Below are 19,067 nucleotides of genomic sequence, written 5' to 3'. Positions count from 1 at the left end.
AGCCCGAACCCACAGTATGCAGGTCGTAGCCAACTTTTTATCAGATGCCTTGTCTCTGGTTTGATATCAAGCTCCTTGATCCATTTTGAGTTAACTTTTGTGCATGGCGAGAGAAAGGGATTCAGTTTCATTTTGTTGCATATGGATTTCCAGTTTTCCCAGCACCATTTGTTGAAGATGCTGTCCTTCCTCCATTGCATGCTTTTAGCCCCTTTATCAAATATAAGAAAGTTGTAGTTTTGTGGGTTGGTTTCTGTGTCCTCTATTCTATACCATTGGTCCACCCACCTGTTTTGGTACCAATACCATGCTGTTTTTATTACTATTGCTCTGTAGTATAGTTTGAAGTCTGGTATCGCTATACCACCTGATTCACACTTCCTGCTTAGCATTGTTTTTGCTATTCTGGGTCTTTTATTTTTCCATATGAATTTCATGTTTGCTTTATCTATTTCTACAAGAAATGCCATTGGGATTTTGATTGGCATTGCATTAAACCTATAGAGAACTTTTGGTAATATCGCCATTTTGATGATGTTAGTTCTGCCTATCCATGAACAGGGTATATTTTTCCATCTTCTAAGATCTTCTTCTACTTCTCTCTTTAGGGTTCTGTAGTTTTCATTGTATAAATCTTTCACCTCTTTTGTTAGGTTGATTCCCAAGTATTTTTTTTTTTGAGGATATTGTGAATGGAGTGTTTTTCCTCATTTCCGTTTCAGAAGTTTTGTCGCTGATATACAGAAATGCCTTTGATTTATGCGTGTTGATTTTATATCCTGCCACTTTGCTGAATTCATTTATTAGTTCTAGTAGTTTCTTTGTAGACCCTTTTTGGTCTTCTAGGTATAGAATCATGTCATCTGCAAATAGTGATAATTTAAGTTCTTCTTTTCCAATTTTTATGCCTTTAATTTCTTTCGTCTGTCTAATTGCTCTGGCCAGTGTTTCGAGAACTATGTTGAACAGAAGTGGTGAGAGAGGGCATCCCTGTCTTGTTCCAGATTTTAGAGGGAATGCCTTCAATTTTTCTCCATTCAGAATGATGCTGGCCTGTGGCTTATCATAGATAGCTTTTACAATGTTGAGGTATGTTCCTGTTATCCCTATTTTTTCGAGAGTTTTGAACAAAAAGGGATGCTGTACTTTGTCGAATGCTTTTTCCGCATGTATCGAGATGATGATATGGTTCTTATTTTTAAGTCTATTGATGTGGTGAATAACATTTATTGATTTCCGTATATTGAACCAGCCTTGCATCCCAGGGATGAATCCTACTTGATCATGGTGTACAATTTTTTTGATATGATTTTGTATCCGATTCGCCAGAATTTTATTGAGGATTTTTCCGTCTAGGATCATTAGAGATATAGGTGTGTAGTTTTCTTTCTTTGAGGTGTCTTTGTCTGGTTTAGGAATCAGGGTGATGTTGGCCTCGTAGAATGAATTTGGAAGTTCTCCCTCTTTTTCTATTTCCTGAAATAGCTTGAAAAGTATTGGTATTAGTTCCTCTTTAAAGGTTTTGTAAAACTCTGCTGTATACCCGTCCGGTCCTGGGCTTTTCTTAGTTGGTAATCTTTTGATGGTTTCTTCTATTTCCTCAATTGATATTGGTCTGTTTAGGTTGTCTATATCCTCCTGTCTCAATCTGGGCAGATCATATGACTTAAGAAATTTATCAATGCCTTCACTATCTTCTATTTTATTGGAGTATAAGGATTCAAAATAATTTCTGATTATCTTCTGTATTTCTGAAGTGTCTGTTGTGATATTGCCTTTATCATCCTGTATGCTAGTAATTTGAGTTCTCTCTCTTCTTCTCTTCGTTATCATGGCTAAGGGTCTGTCGATCTTATTTATTTTTTCAAAGAACCAACTTTTAGTTTTATCAATTTTTTCAATTGTTTCTTTTGTTTCGATTTCATTAATTTCAGCTCTGATTTTAATTATTTCTTGCCTTCTACTTCTTTTGCTGTTATTTTGCTCTTCTTTTTCTAGGATTTTGAGATGAAGTATGAGATCATTTATTTGTTGTTTTTTTCTTTTTTAAGGAATGAACTCCATGCAATGAATTTTCCTCTTAGAACTGCTTTCAATGTGTCCCATAGATTCCGATATGTTGTGTCTGTGTTTTCATTTATCTCTAAGAATTTTTTAATTTCCTCCTTAATGTCTTCTATAACCCATTGATCATTCAGTAACCTATTGTTCATTCTCCAAGTGATGCATGATTTTTCCTTCCTTCTTTTATCGTTGATTTTCAGTTTCATTCCATTATGGTCAGATAAGATGCATGGTATTATCTCTACTCCTTTATATTGTCCAAGAGTTGCCCTGTGACATAATATATGATCTATTTTTGAGAAGGATCCATGTGCTGCTGAGAAAAAAGTGTAACTGCTTGATGTTGGGTGGTATATTCTATATATGTCAATTAAGTCTAGGTTGTTAATTGTGTTATTGAGTTCTATAGTTTCCTTATTCAACTTTTGTTTGGAAGATCTGTCCAGTGGTGAGAGAGGTTTGTTGAAGTCTCCCATGATTATTGTATGGTTGTCTATTAGACTCTTGAACTTGAGAAGAGTTTGTTTGATGAACATAGCTGCACCATTGTTTGGGGCATATATATTTATGATTGTTATGTCTTGTTGGTGTATGGTTCCCTTGAGCAGTATGTAGTGTCCCTCTTTATCCCTTTTGATTAACTTTGGCTTGAAATCTATTTTATTTGATATGAGTATGGACACTCCTGCTTGTTTCCAAAGTCCATATGAGTGATATGATTTTTCCCACCCTTTCACCTTCAGTCTATGTATGTCTTTTCCTATCAAATGCGTCTCCTGTAGGCAGCATATTGTTGGGTCATGTTTTGTGATCCATTCTACTAGCCTGTGTCTCTTAATTGGTGAGTTTAAGCCATTAACATTTAGGGTTATTATTGAGATATGGGTTATCCTTCCAGCCATATTTGTTTATTTATGTTACTGAATATGGTTTGTTTTCCTCTTTGATTATTTTCCCCCCTTTACTGTCCTACCTCCCACTGTTGGTTTTCATTGTTATTTTCCATTTCCTCTTCCTGTAATGTTTTGCTGAGAATTTTTTGGAGAGATGGTTTTCTAGCTGCAAATTCTTTTAACTTTTGTTTATCATGGAAGGTTTTAATTTCATCTTCCATCTTGAAGCTTAATTTTGCTGGATACACAATTCTTGGTTGGAACCCATTTTCTTTCAGTGTTTGAAGTATGTTATTCCAGGATCTTCTAGCTTTCAAAGTCTGTGTTGAGAGATCAGCTGTTATCCTGATTGGTTTACCCCTAAATGTAATCTGCTTCCTTTCTCTTGTAGCTTTTAAAATTCTCTCCTTATTCTGTATGTTGGGCATCTTCATTATAATGTGTCTAGGTGTGGATCTCTTATGATTATGCACATTCAGTGTCCTGTAGGCTTCTAGGATTTGGGATTCTGTCTCGTTCTTCAAGTCTGGGAAGTTTTCTCAAATTATTTCATTGAATAGATTGCTCATTCCTTTGGTTTGGAGCTCTGTGCCTTCCTGTATCCCAATGACTCTTAAGTTTGGTCTTTTAATGTTATCCCATATTTCTTGGATGTTCTGCTCATGGTTTCTTAACAGTCTTGCTGAGCTGTCTATGTTCTTCTCAAGTTGAAATACTTTGTCTTCATTGTCTGATGTTCTATCTTCTAAGTGTTCTACTCTGCTGGTAGTATTCTCAATTGAGTTTTTAAGTTGGTTTATTGCTTCCTGCCTTTCTAGGATTTCTGTAGTGTCCCTCTCTATCTCCCTGTATAGTTGATCTTTTGCTTCCTGGATTTGTTTATGTATTTCATTGTTGAAGAGATCTTTCATTGTCTGATTTTGCTGTCTAATGTCTTCCTTGAGACTCCAGATCATCTGAAGCATGTATCTCCTGAATTCTTTATCTGACATTCCATCTGCTGCAGATATTACCTCTTCTAACGTTGAGTTGACCTGCATTGCTTGTGGTCCTTTCTTTCCTTGTGTCTTCATACTGTTCGCGTTTCTTTCTGCTTACTGAGACTGTTGTGTTATTGAATTTTCCCCCTATATATTTGTATTACTCTTGTATAGTTGCAAAGTCTCCCGCGCAGGCGCGGGCAGGGGCTTTGCTCCTCCTCCAATTGGGGCACTGTGCCTACCACATCGGCAGGCCGCTGGGCCTGTTCTGCTGGTTGGTAGCAGGTGCGCCTACCTTGCAGGCGCGTGGGGCGGCTCTGCCACTCCCAGGTTGCTGGGCCTGACCTGCTTGTGGGTTGCAGGTCCGACTACCTTGCAGGCGCGGGGGGAGGGCGCACACCTATTTGTATTTAGACAGTTACGCGAAATGGAGGATGTAATGCTTGGGATGAAAGTTGGGAGGAAGGGGAAGGTAGGTGCTCTTGAAAAGAAAGAAGGAGAGGGAGATAGATAGCATAGAGGAGAATGGGAAGAGCAGTAAAACTTGGAAGGGGAGAGAGAGAGGGAAAAGGGAGAGAAAAAATTAAAATGAAATAGGAAATAAAATTAGGTCTTAGAGATCCATTTTCTTCTCTTCCCGTAGGCAAAGCTGTGCCCTCCGGGCTGAGTTTTGCCCTCAATGTGTCAATAGCAGTCCCTGTAAGGCGGTTCCTGGGAGTCTCTCAATCCTGTTGGTCCAGAGCCGTTGCACTTCTACGGCCCCTCCTCCCCTTCCTCCTGCCAGCCAGCCAGGTCCTGCTCACCGGAGGCAGTTCCCCAAGGATTTGGTTACACTTTCAGCCCCACCGAGTGCTCTATTTCCCTAACTACTGAGCACTCTCGCTATCATTCATCTAAGCCCCAGTGCTGTGGAGCTGTGGTCTGGGAGTCAATTGTTTAATTTTTCCGGACCCCTTTGGTGGGCACACCTTCGGAATCTGGCAGCTAAGACCATTGGTGTTGCTGCTGGTGGTATTAGGAGTTGGGGGTCGAGGATCCCCTCTACTTCCCTCAGCCCCTACAGTCACAACCACACTGCTGGCGGTAGGAGGAGTTGGGGGTCTGGAGTGTCCTCTGTTTCCCTCCGCCCCTACCGTCACACCCCCCCCTACCGTCACACCCTCTCAGTTCGCCGTTGGGGGATTTGGGGGTGGGGAGTCTTCTCTGCTTCCCTCTGCCCCTACAGTCACGCCCTCATCACTGGCAGTAGGGGGAGTTGGGGGTCGAGAGTCCTTTGGCCCTTACGGTCACGCCCACGGAGAGATTTTGAAGTTTCCCGGTTGTTTGTATCTCGTGTGGGTGGGAGTCACACTCCTGCTAAAGTAGATTCTGCTGGGAAGGAATCTCTTTGGCCGAACTTTGGTGACTTCCCCTCTCTGCTATGGTGGGCCCCTGGCTCCTTGCCGGAGTGTCCGAAGGGAGGGGTGGAACTGGCTTGTCTCTGGTCTGACACAATCTCTGGTTTTAGTTCCCAGTTCCCTATCTCTTAAAGGATTGGTTAGATTCCCTTCACGCTGTCTCAGGGGGGGGGAGCCATTCGCCGGGTGGGCGGGGCTGTTTGTAGAGCCAGGAGGGCACGGGCTATCTGCTGGGCCAGGCGGGGACACTTCTCGCTGCGCCGGGCTGCTGAAGGCTGCCTGTAGAGCCGGGCAGCTGCGGCCGCATGGCTAAGATCCGGGCGGGCGGGCAGGGTGGCCCTTCACTGAGCGAGAGCGGGGCCTCCCGGGACGGCAGAATGGCGGGTGCCGTCTGCGGGTTCGGGCGGGCCACACCGCTCGGGGCCGCTGGCCGCTTTCTGAAGCGGCTGGTGGCTGCGGGACTGGACCTCCGCGCCCGCGTGGCCGGCCAAGATCCACTTGTCTGGGACAAACTGACACTTCTAATAAACCTACCAATTCCCGGCAGGTCCCCTCTTAACGGAATTTTGCTAGAAGTTCCTCAGTAGGTAGACTGCCGCTGTTCCAATGGGTCTTTCTGATCCCGTTAATGTGGAGACATTGGAATCGCTGCTTCCTCGCCGGCGGCCATCAGAAACTTTAATTTTTGAGAGTACATACACCATAGAAGCTTTATTACTACTACTTGTCCTATCTATAGTCATCTCATACAGAGCATGTTTTGGGTGCCCTTAAAAGTAACTGCTGGGATGGATAGATGGGTGAACAGATAGCTATTTCAATTTAAAGTTTACAAGCCATGTTCTTGCTGAGTAACTTGCTGCATCTAACAAATGACTTTAAAAAAAAAAATCACCAGTGGCTCCATATCCATAGGTTCAACCATCTATGGATCAAAACAATTTTTTAAAAAAATTTTCATCTAAAATATGTGCTTTTTTTACTCCCTAAACAATACAATATAGCCACTATTTATGCATCATTTACATTGTTTTTTTATAAGTAATCTAGAAATGATTTAAAAACAAGAGGGTTCATGTAGTATATATAAAAATTCTATATCATTTTATATGAAGGCCTTGAATTCTAGCAAATTTTGGTTCATAGTAGGGTCCAGAAAAAAATCCCCTAAACCCCTACAGATACTCAAGGACACTGTGTACACACACCATACAGAAACAAACACACACACACACACACACACACACACACGCATGTAAAAATATATAGATGCAGATTAATATATCTGACCTAAAGGCATACTCCTAGGAGGTGAAGCAGCTGGAATTTCCCCATCACTTCATGTTGCCATAGAAATTTTATTAAGCATTTTCTTTGACTTTGCAATCCCTCCTGATACCTCCTATTAAATATCCCTAAGTGACACCTTTCATCAATGATATGTTTTCTTTTACTGTCTTAAATTTTCTTTCTCTCCTGCTTTACTCTTTTTCTTATCATTTCTGGCTTGCTTTTATTTACTATTTTATAAATATATAGAAGTTGTAGTAACTACATTGTATTAAGTACTTGCTGCTAGTATCATGCCAAACACTTTTCATGGAATCAAAAAACATCCCTCTATGGTGGTATCATTCTTGTTCTGTAAATGAGGACAAAATGAGTCTTAAAGAAGTGAAATAAATTGTGAGAAATGTCATAGAGTTAGGAGGAAGTATCATAGTGAGATTCTCTGGGCTGTATTAGAGTTCGTGTGATTAATTACTTTACTCTCTTGCCATCCACCATATTTATGTTCTGCATATTTATGTCTATCTAAAATAAGAATCTACTGTTAGACTGGGCCTCTTATGCCTGCCTGCGTATTATCCATGTCCTGATTATAGTTTCTCCCACTACTTATTGAAATGTAAAGGTGGGATAGTGTAGTAATTATAAAATCTAAATTGAATTAAAACAATACAGTGAGAGAGACCTCAGCCACTTAGCAATTCTTCAATTTTGCATTAATTATTCATTTCTCTAAAAACATCAGTTTTTCTAACTATAAAATGAAGGTATTAATAAAACCTACCTTCTAGGATTATTACCTAAAGTAATATTTATATACATATAGTACCCACACCTGAGTAATCTTCATTTATTTTATCTCATAAAACAAGGAAAAGGAAAAGAATTAATAAAAGTAACTGGAGAATATGTTTTCTCAGTCACATGCCATAGTGGCTAAGGGTAAGAAGAGTGTGTATAAATTTGCCTTTCTCTGTCCTGTTGCAAAGATTTTTCCATAGACAAACTTCTTCCTGGTTCTAACTTTATTTTGGGGAAACCAACACTAAAAAGGGAAGACACTAAGAAACCAAGAGGCAGTAATAGCTGTGGGATAAATGGTGTACTAGAGGCAGTGCATTTTAAAGAAATCTTTTCCTGGTGATAAAAAAGAAAGAATGTGTATTCAGTTGCTTTGATATATATATATATATATATATATATATATATATATATATATGTGTATATATATATATATATATATATATATATATTTGCTTTTCTCAGAGGATAATGTAAAAATATAAGTGCATTATTCTAAGGGGAATTAAGTGGTTTAAATCCTTTATTGTCAAAATGGCTACAATTCCCTAGATTCTATTCATAAGAAAAAATGCAATTGTTTTTTCATTTCCTCTAGTTGACAACAGGCTATTTTAACTTCCTTTGGCCATCTGGGATCATATTCTACTCTTTACCTAAGATACAGATGACCTACAAAATCTGTAATTTTGAATCTCTGTTTCCTCACTTATGACAAGGGATTAATTATCAATAATTTATACAGTGAGGGAATAATGAAATTGAGTTAGGACAAGTGCCATAGCAGACAAACTTATTTCCTTAGCATCTTCCAAAAAAAAAAAACACCATATTTCCTCATATTCATATATTCATTTTTGGTCAAATACAGAAAAAAAAATATTGCATTAAATAGAAAATATTGACATAATTCAGTGGGATGTAATGAAAGTTTCACATCAAAAGTAACCTGTGATTTTCCAAACTGATATCTTTATAGGCAAATATGCAAGACATTTTGCAAGTCAGATTTTATTTGTTCATGTAACAGATTTGCTATTTTTTTTAAGTTCTTGCTATTCTTTTAAGTGGAACAATGTGCTATTTAAAGAGCTGTATAAAAACACAATATATCCTCAGATGGCATGAGGAAATGAAAATAAAATATTTAAACTTTTATATATATACTACTCAGTCTTTGGACATTATAGCCATTCCGGAAGTACTGTTCCAAGACTTAGTGGGCATATTGGATCTTAAATTATTTCTCCAGGTGCTCTACATATGGCAGATGACTTGGTTATAGGCCTGTGCTTTCTTCTCATATAAAGAAACAGTTTTGATTTAATACATTCGAGTAAGCTTTAGCTCCTTCTACACAACCAGATTTCAGGGACATATGGTGATTTTTATGGAAAGGTTGGTAAGTGTAAGACCACCATAGCTTATCATTGTGGGTTATTAATGATTCTCATTAGTGAAATGCTTAGTTAAATTTACATATATACTTAACCAATACATCATCCCTTTGTTATATTCAAATGCTCATCTTTTTATTTTATAATGTATTTTTTTATCGGTGGCAGTGTTAGTTAGCCCATTAACAAAAGTAGAAAAGGATAGTGAGTTTCAACATTTGATTGCACTTTTGCCATTGCTAGTACAGTTATCACGTGACTAGAACATTTTATGATTTTGTTGAGTCCATCTAGGAGAAAAGTAGGAAGGTTTTCTACTACTTTCAAAAGCATGCATCATTATAAACGGGATGAAGGAAAAATATGAAAAGCAGAACTAATTCTTCAAAACTCATTGTCTGTTTAATGGCATAAACTCTCATTTAGTCTTTCTACATTCTGTACCTAAGTTTATTTGCTAAGTTAGCATTTCACGTTTCTATATTCCAGGCCTTCCTCCTTCCCTCACCGAATTACATCTTGATAACAACAAAATCACCAAAGTGGATGCAGCTAGCCTGAAGGGACTGAATAACTTGGCTAAGTAATAATCTTCTTTCATTACTCGATATGAATGACTAGGCATAATCAGTGCCTGCATTCTAGAAGATAGAAACACAATGATTGGTTTTTATTTAATATTTGCTACACTTTATTGTTGTTTCCAACAAATTCAAACTTTGGTCTACATGATTATTTCTTGAGAAAAAAAATCAATGAAATAGAATGCCTACTATAAACACCAACCTTGGCATTGCATTTTGTGAATACTGTATAGTTTTAGGTATTACATACCGGGTATTTTATTAACAGATTTTATTTAAATGTGTTTATTCAATATATTCTAACTTGGTATCAAGCAGAAAGTTAACAAAATTGTAAGTGTCCCAAATATAAAAATGCTGTAAAATGAACATTACCAAAATCTAGAAATGTTGAACATCCCACATATCACTGCTAGAGTGCTTATACTGAAATTCTCTAACCTTCTATTCTCCAAATTTTATAATAAAATGCATCTGGACATTAAATGTAGGCCAACTAGAAAGTATTTTTTTATTATTTTGGGTGGTATTGTTTAGCCTTCCTTAACTTTGTTTCTTTCTTTGTAAATGATCACTAGTGTCTGCTTCCTAACTTCAGTCTCTCTACATTTGCAATCTGGCTAATTATAAAAAGAGGAGAGTGCTGGCAAACTCTGGGAATACTTTGTTCTTGATATGCATACATTGCTGAATGTCCTTCAAAAGTATATTCCCACCATGTTTTTTTGCCAAATCAACTCCTCTCTTTACATATAAATTTCATGGGAGATAAAAATACATAACATGCATCATTTTATCTTTCATAAATATCTAAGTCCAAATAGATGTTTAAGGTGGCTTTTCCCATTTCTGTGGATAACACCCAGTGGAGTGGGCTGAAGATAAGCACATGCATGTGAATAGAGCTGACATATATTAACCCCAATGTCTCAAATAATAAGAAAAGCTTCATTTAGACCTGTTTGAATGCTATTCACTAATGTAGAAAACATTCTTCACAGTAGTATTACACATCACCTATCTGTATTTGTAGATCAGGTCCTCCTAACTACAGAAATGTATATTCAGATAAACTGCATTATTTATCAAGATCATTATTATTGGATTATTATAATTATTGTTGTTGGTGGTGGTAGTAGTAGCAGTAATAGTAGTAGGGAAAACAATATTTTAAAGTTCAATATATAGTAAATGAATCATTATAAGTGTGCTTTTTTAAGAAAAAAAAGAATAAATTCATTTTTTACTAAAAGTGGTAAGGAGATTTTAAGATTCTCCACTTGAACACTGATTTCATATGCTTTGTATCAAATACAAAATACAAAAGAGCTAATAAATATTGAAAATGTCAACAGAAATTTATATTTCTCTTCAAATGAATTTTGAATTCCATTCATTGCCTTATTGGCCAAGCAAACATTATAATTTCTTGAATTCATTGAACATATTTTTTTTCAGAATCAAATCCAAAATCCTTTGATTAAACCATGAAATAATTATGTTGTTTATTGCTTACTTATGTTAGAACAAGAAAAGTGTTTTGATGTTGAAAATGAAAATGGTGAAATGAAAAAAAATATAAAAACAACCACTGACCACAGAACATTGTTTTAGGGTAAAGGTTACCATTTGTAGTAAAGAAGAAATTTGGAGAAATCAGTGCATGCCCTTCATCAGAAGCATGAAATTATTTATTTATTTATTTATTTATTTATTTAGATAGATAGGTAGGTAGTTATATACATGCATGCATACACCATCATCACCTTTACTAGATGAACTATTCCTTGATGATAAAAATCATTTTTGAACTATTTCACCTCATAATTTCTACAATAAAATCATGCATACACTGTGTTCTCAAAAGTACTTTTTTTGAAGATTGGGGATGTGGCTCGATGGTAGAGCACACATCCAGCATGTGTGAGGTTTCCCAGTACTATAAAAAATGTTGATTGAATAGATAAATAAATGGTTACGTAATGATTTGTGTCATGAAAATCTTCCTTGAATAACTTCATGAGGAATGCTCTATTCTCAAATTTAATATTGGGACTTGGAGTATTGTAAGATACAATAGACACAATTCTGGAATAGAAAAGGAAAGGTCAAAAAGAAGACAGGAATATTTCAAGACTGAGTGTAAAACAAACTTTTCTGAGCCAAGATGCCAGCTTAATAATCAATAGCTAAGACAATACAGTACTGCTGTTAATAATAGCCTAAAAGCAGTTAACCTTAACCCTTATTTCAAATATCAATCCGTGATTAAAACTGGGAAATTTTGTTACCTAAACTAGCATCTGAATTCAGAAGGAGCTCAAATCAGAACTAGCTGGAGCCTAGGAGAAACCATCCGTGGACAGTGCCCACATCTCTTCCTTTGCACTTAGGGAATCTGATATACTGTCCCTCACCCTCCTTGGAGTGTCTGTCTGTCTGTCTGTCTCTCTCTGTGTCTCTCGTGTGTGTGTGTGTGTATGTATGTGTGTGTTTCTTTATTTTGCTGTCACATACCTGGTATCTTCTGTCTGCCCTTTGATTGACATCACTTTGCTTTTCATTCCCAGAGTGTTATAAAAAATATTCATGTCTCTAAGTCAACCTCTCCTGGCCTTGAAATCCGTGAAGGGACATTGCAGAACCCCCACATATTATGCATTTAATTTTTTTTAAAACTAGGAACCAAGACTTTGAGTGAATTAAATTTGAAGGAACTTGTATTAGGAATGTCAAAAGGGGCAAGAGAGGGAGATCTGAGTCAGAGACCTGGGTCAGAAGCAAGAATGCTGGCAGCAAAGCAGAGTTTGAAATTATTAGATAGTCAATGAGGAATATTTTTGATCTAGAAAACTGAAATTTTCTAGAAGGTGGGTTGCCAACTTTTTAGAATTTGGCACCTTTTATCATCTGTGAATAAATTTATATGATAAATGCACTGTAGCTCCATTTTCAAAAAAAAATTGGTTGTGCCATTTCTGTTGGTTCTCTCTCAAATGAATTTAATGTGTTCATTACACATGGAAATCCATTTTGTAGCTATTTTTGAGCATGACAAGCACTAAGTTAATTACCATAAGGTAGTTACTATTCCAAAGGAGAGGTATACATGTCCACAGGCCTTTAGAACACAGAACACAGTCTGTTATGTAATACAAGCAGTTGACCACAGGATGCTACAGAGCATTTAAGAGAGATGCCTGTATAATCTTGTTTTGTTAGAGGAGTCTCAAAGAAGGTAACACTGAGCCATTAAGAATAATGGGCTTTGTGTAAGTTCAGAGAGATCAGATAAAGCATTGTAAACAGTGGGAATAATACAACAACAAAACCAAAAAATTCCCTTTTCTATTTACTTGCCTAATCATACAATGCCTGTACAAAAGACACCTGTGTTGGGGTATGTGTTCATTTCTGCTTTGCTTTGCAGGTTGGGACTGAGTTTCAACAGCATCTCTTCTGTGGAAAATGGCTCTCTGGCCAACACTCCTCACCTCAGGGAGCTTCACCTGAACAACAACAAGCTTCTCAGGGTGCCTGGTGGGCTTGCGGAGCACAAGTACATCCAGGTGATGCATAAGCAAATACTCACTGTGAGGGATTCAGAGAGCAGACCCTCCCTCCTGGATGCTGGGAGGCAGGAGGATCTGGTTAGACATGGTTTCTACAATGTTACAGTCAGCTAAGCTGCTGTACCAAGTCACCATAAACTGGGTGGCTTAAACAGCAAACACTCATTTCTCACTGTTCTAGAGGCTGGAAGTCTGAGATCAGGGTGCTAGTGGGGGCCCTGTTCCAGGTTGGAGAATGCCAACATAACATTCTGTCCTCAAGTGACAGAAAGACAACTAGCCAGCTCTATGGCCTCTTCTTATAAGGGCACTAATACTATTCATAAAGGCTCCTCCCCCATGTCCCAATGACCTTCCTAAGGCCTTACCTCCTAATACCACCATGGAGGATTAGATTTCCAACATATGAATTTGGGAGGAGATACAAAATTCAACCTGTTTCTCAGAAAGACATATTTAATATTTCCATATAAATATTCATTTTCATTTTGTCAAAGAAAAAAAACATCGAAATTACTATTTTTAAATTGGTGCTATTCTTTTAAACACACTACAATGCTCGCTGTGAAGATACAGCTTATTATGAAGCAGCATCATTTCCAGGCACTGATCAGTGTAACAAATACACATTGTTGCACAGGATGATATAATCACTGATACATTGACATGAACTAAAAATAGTAGTTTTAGCTTTTATCTTCAGCAGATATTATATAGCTCAACAAAGAATGTTTAGCTAGTAGTATAGCTGAATTAACTATATAGAAATTACCAAATTATAGTGCTTAATAAGAATAAGAAGATAAGGGTCAGTGGTCCACTTTAATGATAGTGTTTTCCATTCTGCAAATCTACAAATTAAAGTAAAGCTTATCAGTTTAAGTAGTGATAATAATTTTATACATATATAACTTTCATCATTACTTTGAAAAAATAAGGTATTCAAACATTCAATTAAAAATTCAATATTGCTTGTAAAATTTATATATATCCTTGTTTTATCTAATTTTTCAGCTTTTTAAATTGAGTTTCTTTCAGAAGTTTACATAGGTACTTAGGTCTGTCATGGTGAATCAGAAACACTATCTTGACACTTTTTTATTGTCAAGTCATTTTATACAGTTGCCCTTTTCAAAATCTAATATCTAGATTTTTCTTGGGGTTCAAGATACATTAATCTTTTATTCTAATATAAACAATGTAAATAAATTACAAGTCACTTATTATTAATTTGTGACAAAACTCCAACTTAAATTGACATAGACCAATTTATACTGACTCAATTTCTATAACATGTCTTATAAGTAGGAAGATGAGACTTAAAATAAATATTTCTCTCTCTCTCTCTCTCTCTCTCTCTCTCTCTCTCTCTCTCTCTTTTGGTACTGGGGATCAAACCCAAGGCCTTGTGCATGCTAGGCAAGCACTCTACCAACTGAGCTATAGCACCAGCACCTAAAATATTTCTTGATGGTTGATTTTTTTTTCAACAGGGTCTTTGGTGATGCTGGAACAAGAAATAGGCAGTATTAAGTAAAAAAAAAATGCTTCAAAGACTTAATAAGACCAGATATTGTTTCTATTAGTTCTTTGTTGCTGTTGAGTTTTTGCTTGCTTGTATTTTTATATCCTTGCATGATCATTTTCACATTCTTGATTCCTATTTTTCAAGTGTCAGGCAGGACACATTATGAACTTCATAAGTTTTAAGTTCATTAGGAACATTTAAAGAATGCAGTAGACTAGGAAACAGCTGATCACTGTATCATATTTTTTTCATATGCACAGATGCATACATGCTAAACTTTCAAACATAATGCATCTATTATTTATTGTGAATCATAGAGAAAAATCATGAATGGAATAGAGTGAAGCTCTCTCTGATAAGAAAAGATTGATCACATGAGCTAAGTGCCTACAGATGTCTTGTAGCTTATTCCAAGTGGAGGAAGCCTGTGTGCGATAACCTGCAGAGGAACCATAGTTCCTGGTAGTAGAACAGCAAGTTGACAATTATGATTGGTTGATCAGTGAAGGGAGATGAGGTCAGATCATGTAGTATTTGTAGGCTATTGTGAGAACTTTGGATTTTTAACATGGGAAGGGAAACTACTGGAGTGTGGAGACAAAGAAGATAATAATGTGAAATAAAGTTTTTAAAAATAATTTATCTGGGAGGTAATTTAAACCATAAAATTTAGAAGGCAAAGGATAAAACAGAAAGAATGACTAGGACAACTTTAATAGTCCAGAAATAGACAATGGCAGTTCAGAGAATGTTGTGGGAGTAGACACGGGAGATCTGGATAGTGTGTACATTTTGGAGGCTGAGCTAGCAGGATTGTCATGAGGGTAGAAAGGATAAGAGAAAGGGAGGCTCATGCATAATGACAAGGATTACAAACTGAGCATCTGGAAGGTTGGCATGTTATTTACTGAGAAGCAGAAGATGAAGAAGGCAAAGGCAGTTTGAAAATGAAGGGAGAAAGGAGAAGTTTGGTTTGTGCACTGCTAAGTTTTTCAAACTGAAGGATGAGAATATTAAAAATTAATATTCTTTTTTAAGGCTGAGTAATATTCAGTAATATGTATACCACATTTTCTTTATCCATTCACTTGTTGAAGGGCACCTAGTCTGGTTTCATAGTTTAGTATTGTGAGTTGAGCTGCCATAAACATTGATGTGGCTGCATTACTGTAATACACTGATTTTAAGTCCTTTGGGTATAAACCAAGGAGTGGGATAACTGGGTCAAATGGTTGTTCCATTCCACGTTTTTTTGAGGAATCTCCATAATGTTTTCCATAATGATTGCACTGATTTGCAGTCCCACCAGCGATGTATGAGTGTAACTTTTTCCCCACATTCTTGCCAGCATGTGGTGTTGTTTGTATTCTTGATAATTGCCATTTCGACTGGGATGAAATCTTAAAGAGAAGTTTTCATTGCATTTCTTTAATTGCTAAAGATGTTGAACATTTTTTCATATACTTCTTCTGTGAAGTGTCTGTTCAGTTCATTAACCCATTCATTTATTGGGTTATTTGCTTTTTGGTGTTAAGGTTTTTGAGTTCTTTACATATCCTGGAGTTTACTGCTCTAAGTAAGGTGCATGTGGTAAAGATTTTCTCCCTTCCTCTAGACTTTCTCTTGAAGTTATGGTATCTGCCAGTAAATGGATGGAACTGCAGAATATCATGCTAAGTGAAATAAGCCAATCCCAAAAAACCAAAGGCCAAATGTTTTCTTTGATATGTGAATACTAATTCACAATAAATCAGGGTAGAACCTAGGGAAAAATAGAGTTACATTAGGTAGAGGGAAATGAAGGGAGGGGAGGAGGTTTGGGGGTAGGAATGATAGTAGAATGAATCAGACATTATTACCCTATGTACGTATATAATTATACAACAGGTGGGACTCCAGATCATGTACAATCAGAAGAATGAGAAATTATACTCCATCTATGTATAATGTATCAAAGTGCATTGTATTGTCATGTATAACTAATCAGAACAAATTAAAAAATGAATATTTACATGAAGGGCCTTGAAATATTTAGAAGAAAACAATCATTATCTCCTGTTTCATGTTGCAGGTTGTCTATCTTCATAATAACAACATCTCTGCAGTTGGAGCAAATGACTTCTGTCCACCAGGATACAATACCAAGAAGGCTTCTTATTCGGGAGTGAGTCTTTTCAGCAACCCAGTCCAGTACTGGGAGATACAGCCATCCACCTTCCGGTGTGTCTATGTGCGCTCTGCCATTCAGCTCGGAAATTTCAAGTAACTCCCAAGAAAACCCTAATTTTCATAACCTGGCAAGATTCTGTTCATGCCATTGCTAAAAAGAAAAAAGAAAGAAAGCTAGATATTGGAAACCTAACTGTATTGTGGATGTTTTCCCACATGACCTATTATGCATAAAGCCAAATATGCAGTTTAAGTAATTGCCTACAATAAAAATAATTTGCCTGACATTTTCAGAATCATTTTTTGAAGTTTTCTGTTGATGTTAACTAAGCTACTATAGGTATTTTTATTTCACCAAGTATAAAATTTGGAGTAACTATATATGTCAAGAATTTAATAAAATGTGTTCTTTTAATTTTTAGAAGGAATCAGAGTACCAGTCTTCTGTAATTCATAGGGCAATTGGCTCTTTCGACCTGAAGTCAAAAGCCAAATGCTAATTCTGTATTAATCTGAGTTATTAATGGTAAAGCCTAATTTGAATATGTAAATTCAATACAGGCTGTGTCAAAGTTTTGCTAATGTCATTATTTTAAAGAAAATAAATTAAAAATGCATTCAAAAATTGATATTGTATAAAAGCTTAATTGTAAACATCTCCTAGACTCAATTTTCTGAATAGAGTTATCAACAACAGCACAGATTTTTAAGTTCTTGATCACTTCTTCTATCCATATTTGATATTTGGGTATGGCACCTGTTTACAAGTCAGCTTTTTCACTGTTGTGACTAACAGACCCAACCAGAATTATATAGAGGAGGAAGAGTTTATTTGAGGGAATTGTAATTTCAGACATCTTAGTCCATAGAAGGCTGACTCCATTTCTTGGGGCTCAAGTTAAGGATGAAAATCATGGCGGAGTGTGTGGGAGTGGGAAGCAGATCACATCATGCAGTTCACATCAAGATGCAGATGCAGAGAGAGAGAGAGAGAGAGAGAGAGAGAGAGAGAGAGAGACTCTATTTACCAGATAGAAATATATACACCAAAGCCATGCCTCAATTTCCACCTCCTCCAACCACCTTATTTAATCTCATCAGGGATTAACTCACCAATTAGACTAACCAATAACCCAATCATTTCTCCTCCAAACCTTCTTGCATTGTCTCACACAAGAGTTTTTGGGAGTCACCTCACATCTAAACCATAACAGTACCTTACATTATCTGTATTCAGTATTGAGCCTATAAAATATAGAGCAGAATTTTTCTGACTAGCCTATAGAAGTAATATTTCCAGTTATTAATTTACTAAATCAACTTTTAAACTCTCAAGTGTATAATCATGCTGCTTGCCTGAACATTTCTACAGTTACTATATATGGTAGAAATATTCATTGCCTCCAGTTAACCACTGAATTTAGAAACTCTTTTCAGTAGGATCTGGAAACATCTATCAAAGCAGCCCATTAAATAAGCCCAGAGGATGGGTTGATTTACTAGGAGTAATTATCAAATAATACATCTATATTGCCAATATCTAACAAGCAAACTTGTGAACACAGTTTCTTATACAAAGCTGGATTTTTTTTGTCATTGCAGATCCCATAAAGAAACCCAAACTGATTTAAAATATAAATGGGAATGCAAAATAGTCGTGCCTTCAGATGAGCCTTCAAGTATAGTATAGATCAGAACTCTAGCCAAATTTTTCTGCCATTCCTTCAAACTTTCTCCTTCTTTTCATTGTCTGACTGGTTTTCCTCATGGTTCTATAACATGAATCCCATCTCTTATTTTCCCACTCTGAACAGAAAATCATACTATCTTAAGATTTATAGGAGCATCCCTGAGTTTTTTCCTAATTATTATATACCATCACCACAACTTCATAGAGCAAATATTACAAATGCTATTTTGCAAAGAGGTAAACTGAGGTGAGAACCTGAATAACTTTTCCACAGTCAAATACCTGGAGCTGGCACTAGTGCTATAATCTTGCACAAGTTGGAATGTGTTGGAAAACATAATTAAATTTGGAGGGTTACAATTAAGAAAATTTAATGAAGGAATTATTCTAGAGTGTAGACAGAGTTTACTATACAAACAAGGGATGGTGAGATATCCAGAGATTGGCTATGATGGGAAGCTATTCCCATCCATATGGCAGAGTGGACAGCAAAGGAGACAGCCTGGAACCAAGTGAAGATGGAAGATCTCTAAGCCCAGACAGCCTTGATTCTGCACAGCATGCAACATCTGTCACTTGTGTAATACTAAGGCAGGGTACCTTAGTACTTTGTTTCACTTCAGATCACCTGTTGGTGCTTCCACTAATCAAATCCAATAAAGAGATGAACATCAAGAAATCAGGGGGTTAGAGCTGGGGATG

General features: G+C 36.7%; 1 protein-coding gene across 3 annotated transcripts in view; it reads left to right on the top strand.

The window, feature by feature from the left end:
• DCN (decorin) overlaps positions 1-16,962 on the top strand; it is a 42,292-nt gene extending 25,330 nt beyond the window's left edge. For all 3 annotated transcript variants that reach the window (XM_081312035.1, XM_081312034.1, XM_081312033.1), the window contains exons 6-8: positions 9,312-9,405; positions 12,837-12,975; positions 16,578-16,962. In XM_081312035.1, coding sequence (XP_081168161.1) covers positions 9,312-9,405; positions 12,837-12,975; positions 16,578-16,772 — 428 coding nt within the window. In that variant the 3' untranslated portion in view covers positions 16,773-16,962. The remainder of the gene's footprint in view (positions 1-9,311; positions 9,406-12,836; positions 12,976-16,577) is intronic.
• Positions 16,963-19,067: the final 2,105 nt, after the last annotated feature.

This window comes from Spermophilus citellus (assembly GCF_964194105.1).
Source record: "Spermophilus citellus genome assembly, chromosome: 10".
NCBI lineage: Eukaryota > Metazoa > Chordata > Mammalia > Rodentia > Sciuridae > Spermophilus > Spermophilus citellus.
The sequence above is the reverse complement of the archived record's forward strand: the minus strand, read 5'-3'. Positions and strand labels throughout refer to the sequence as shown.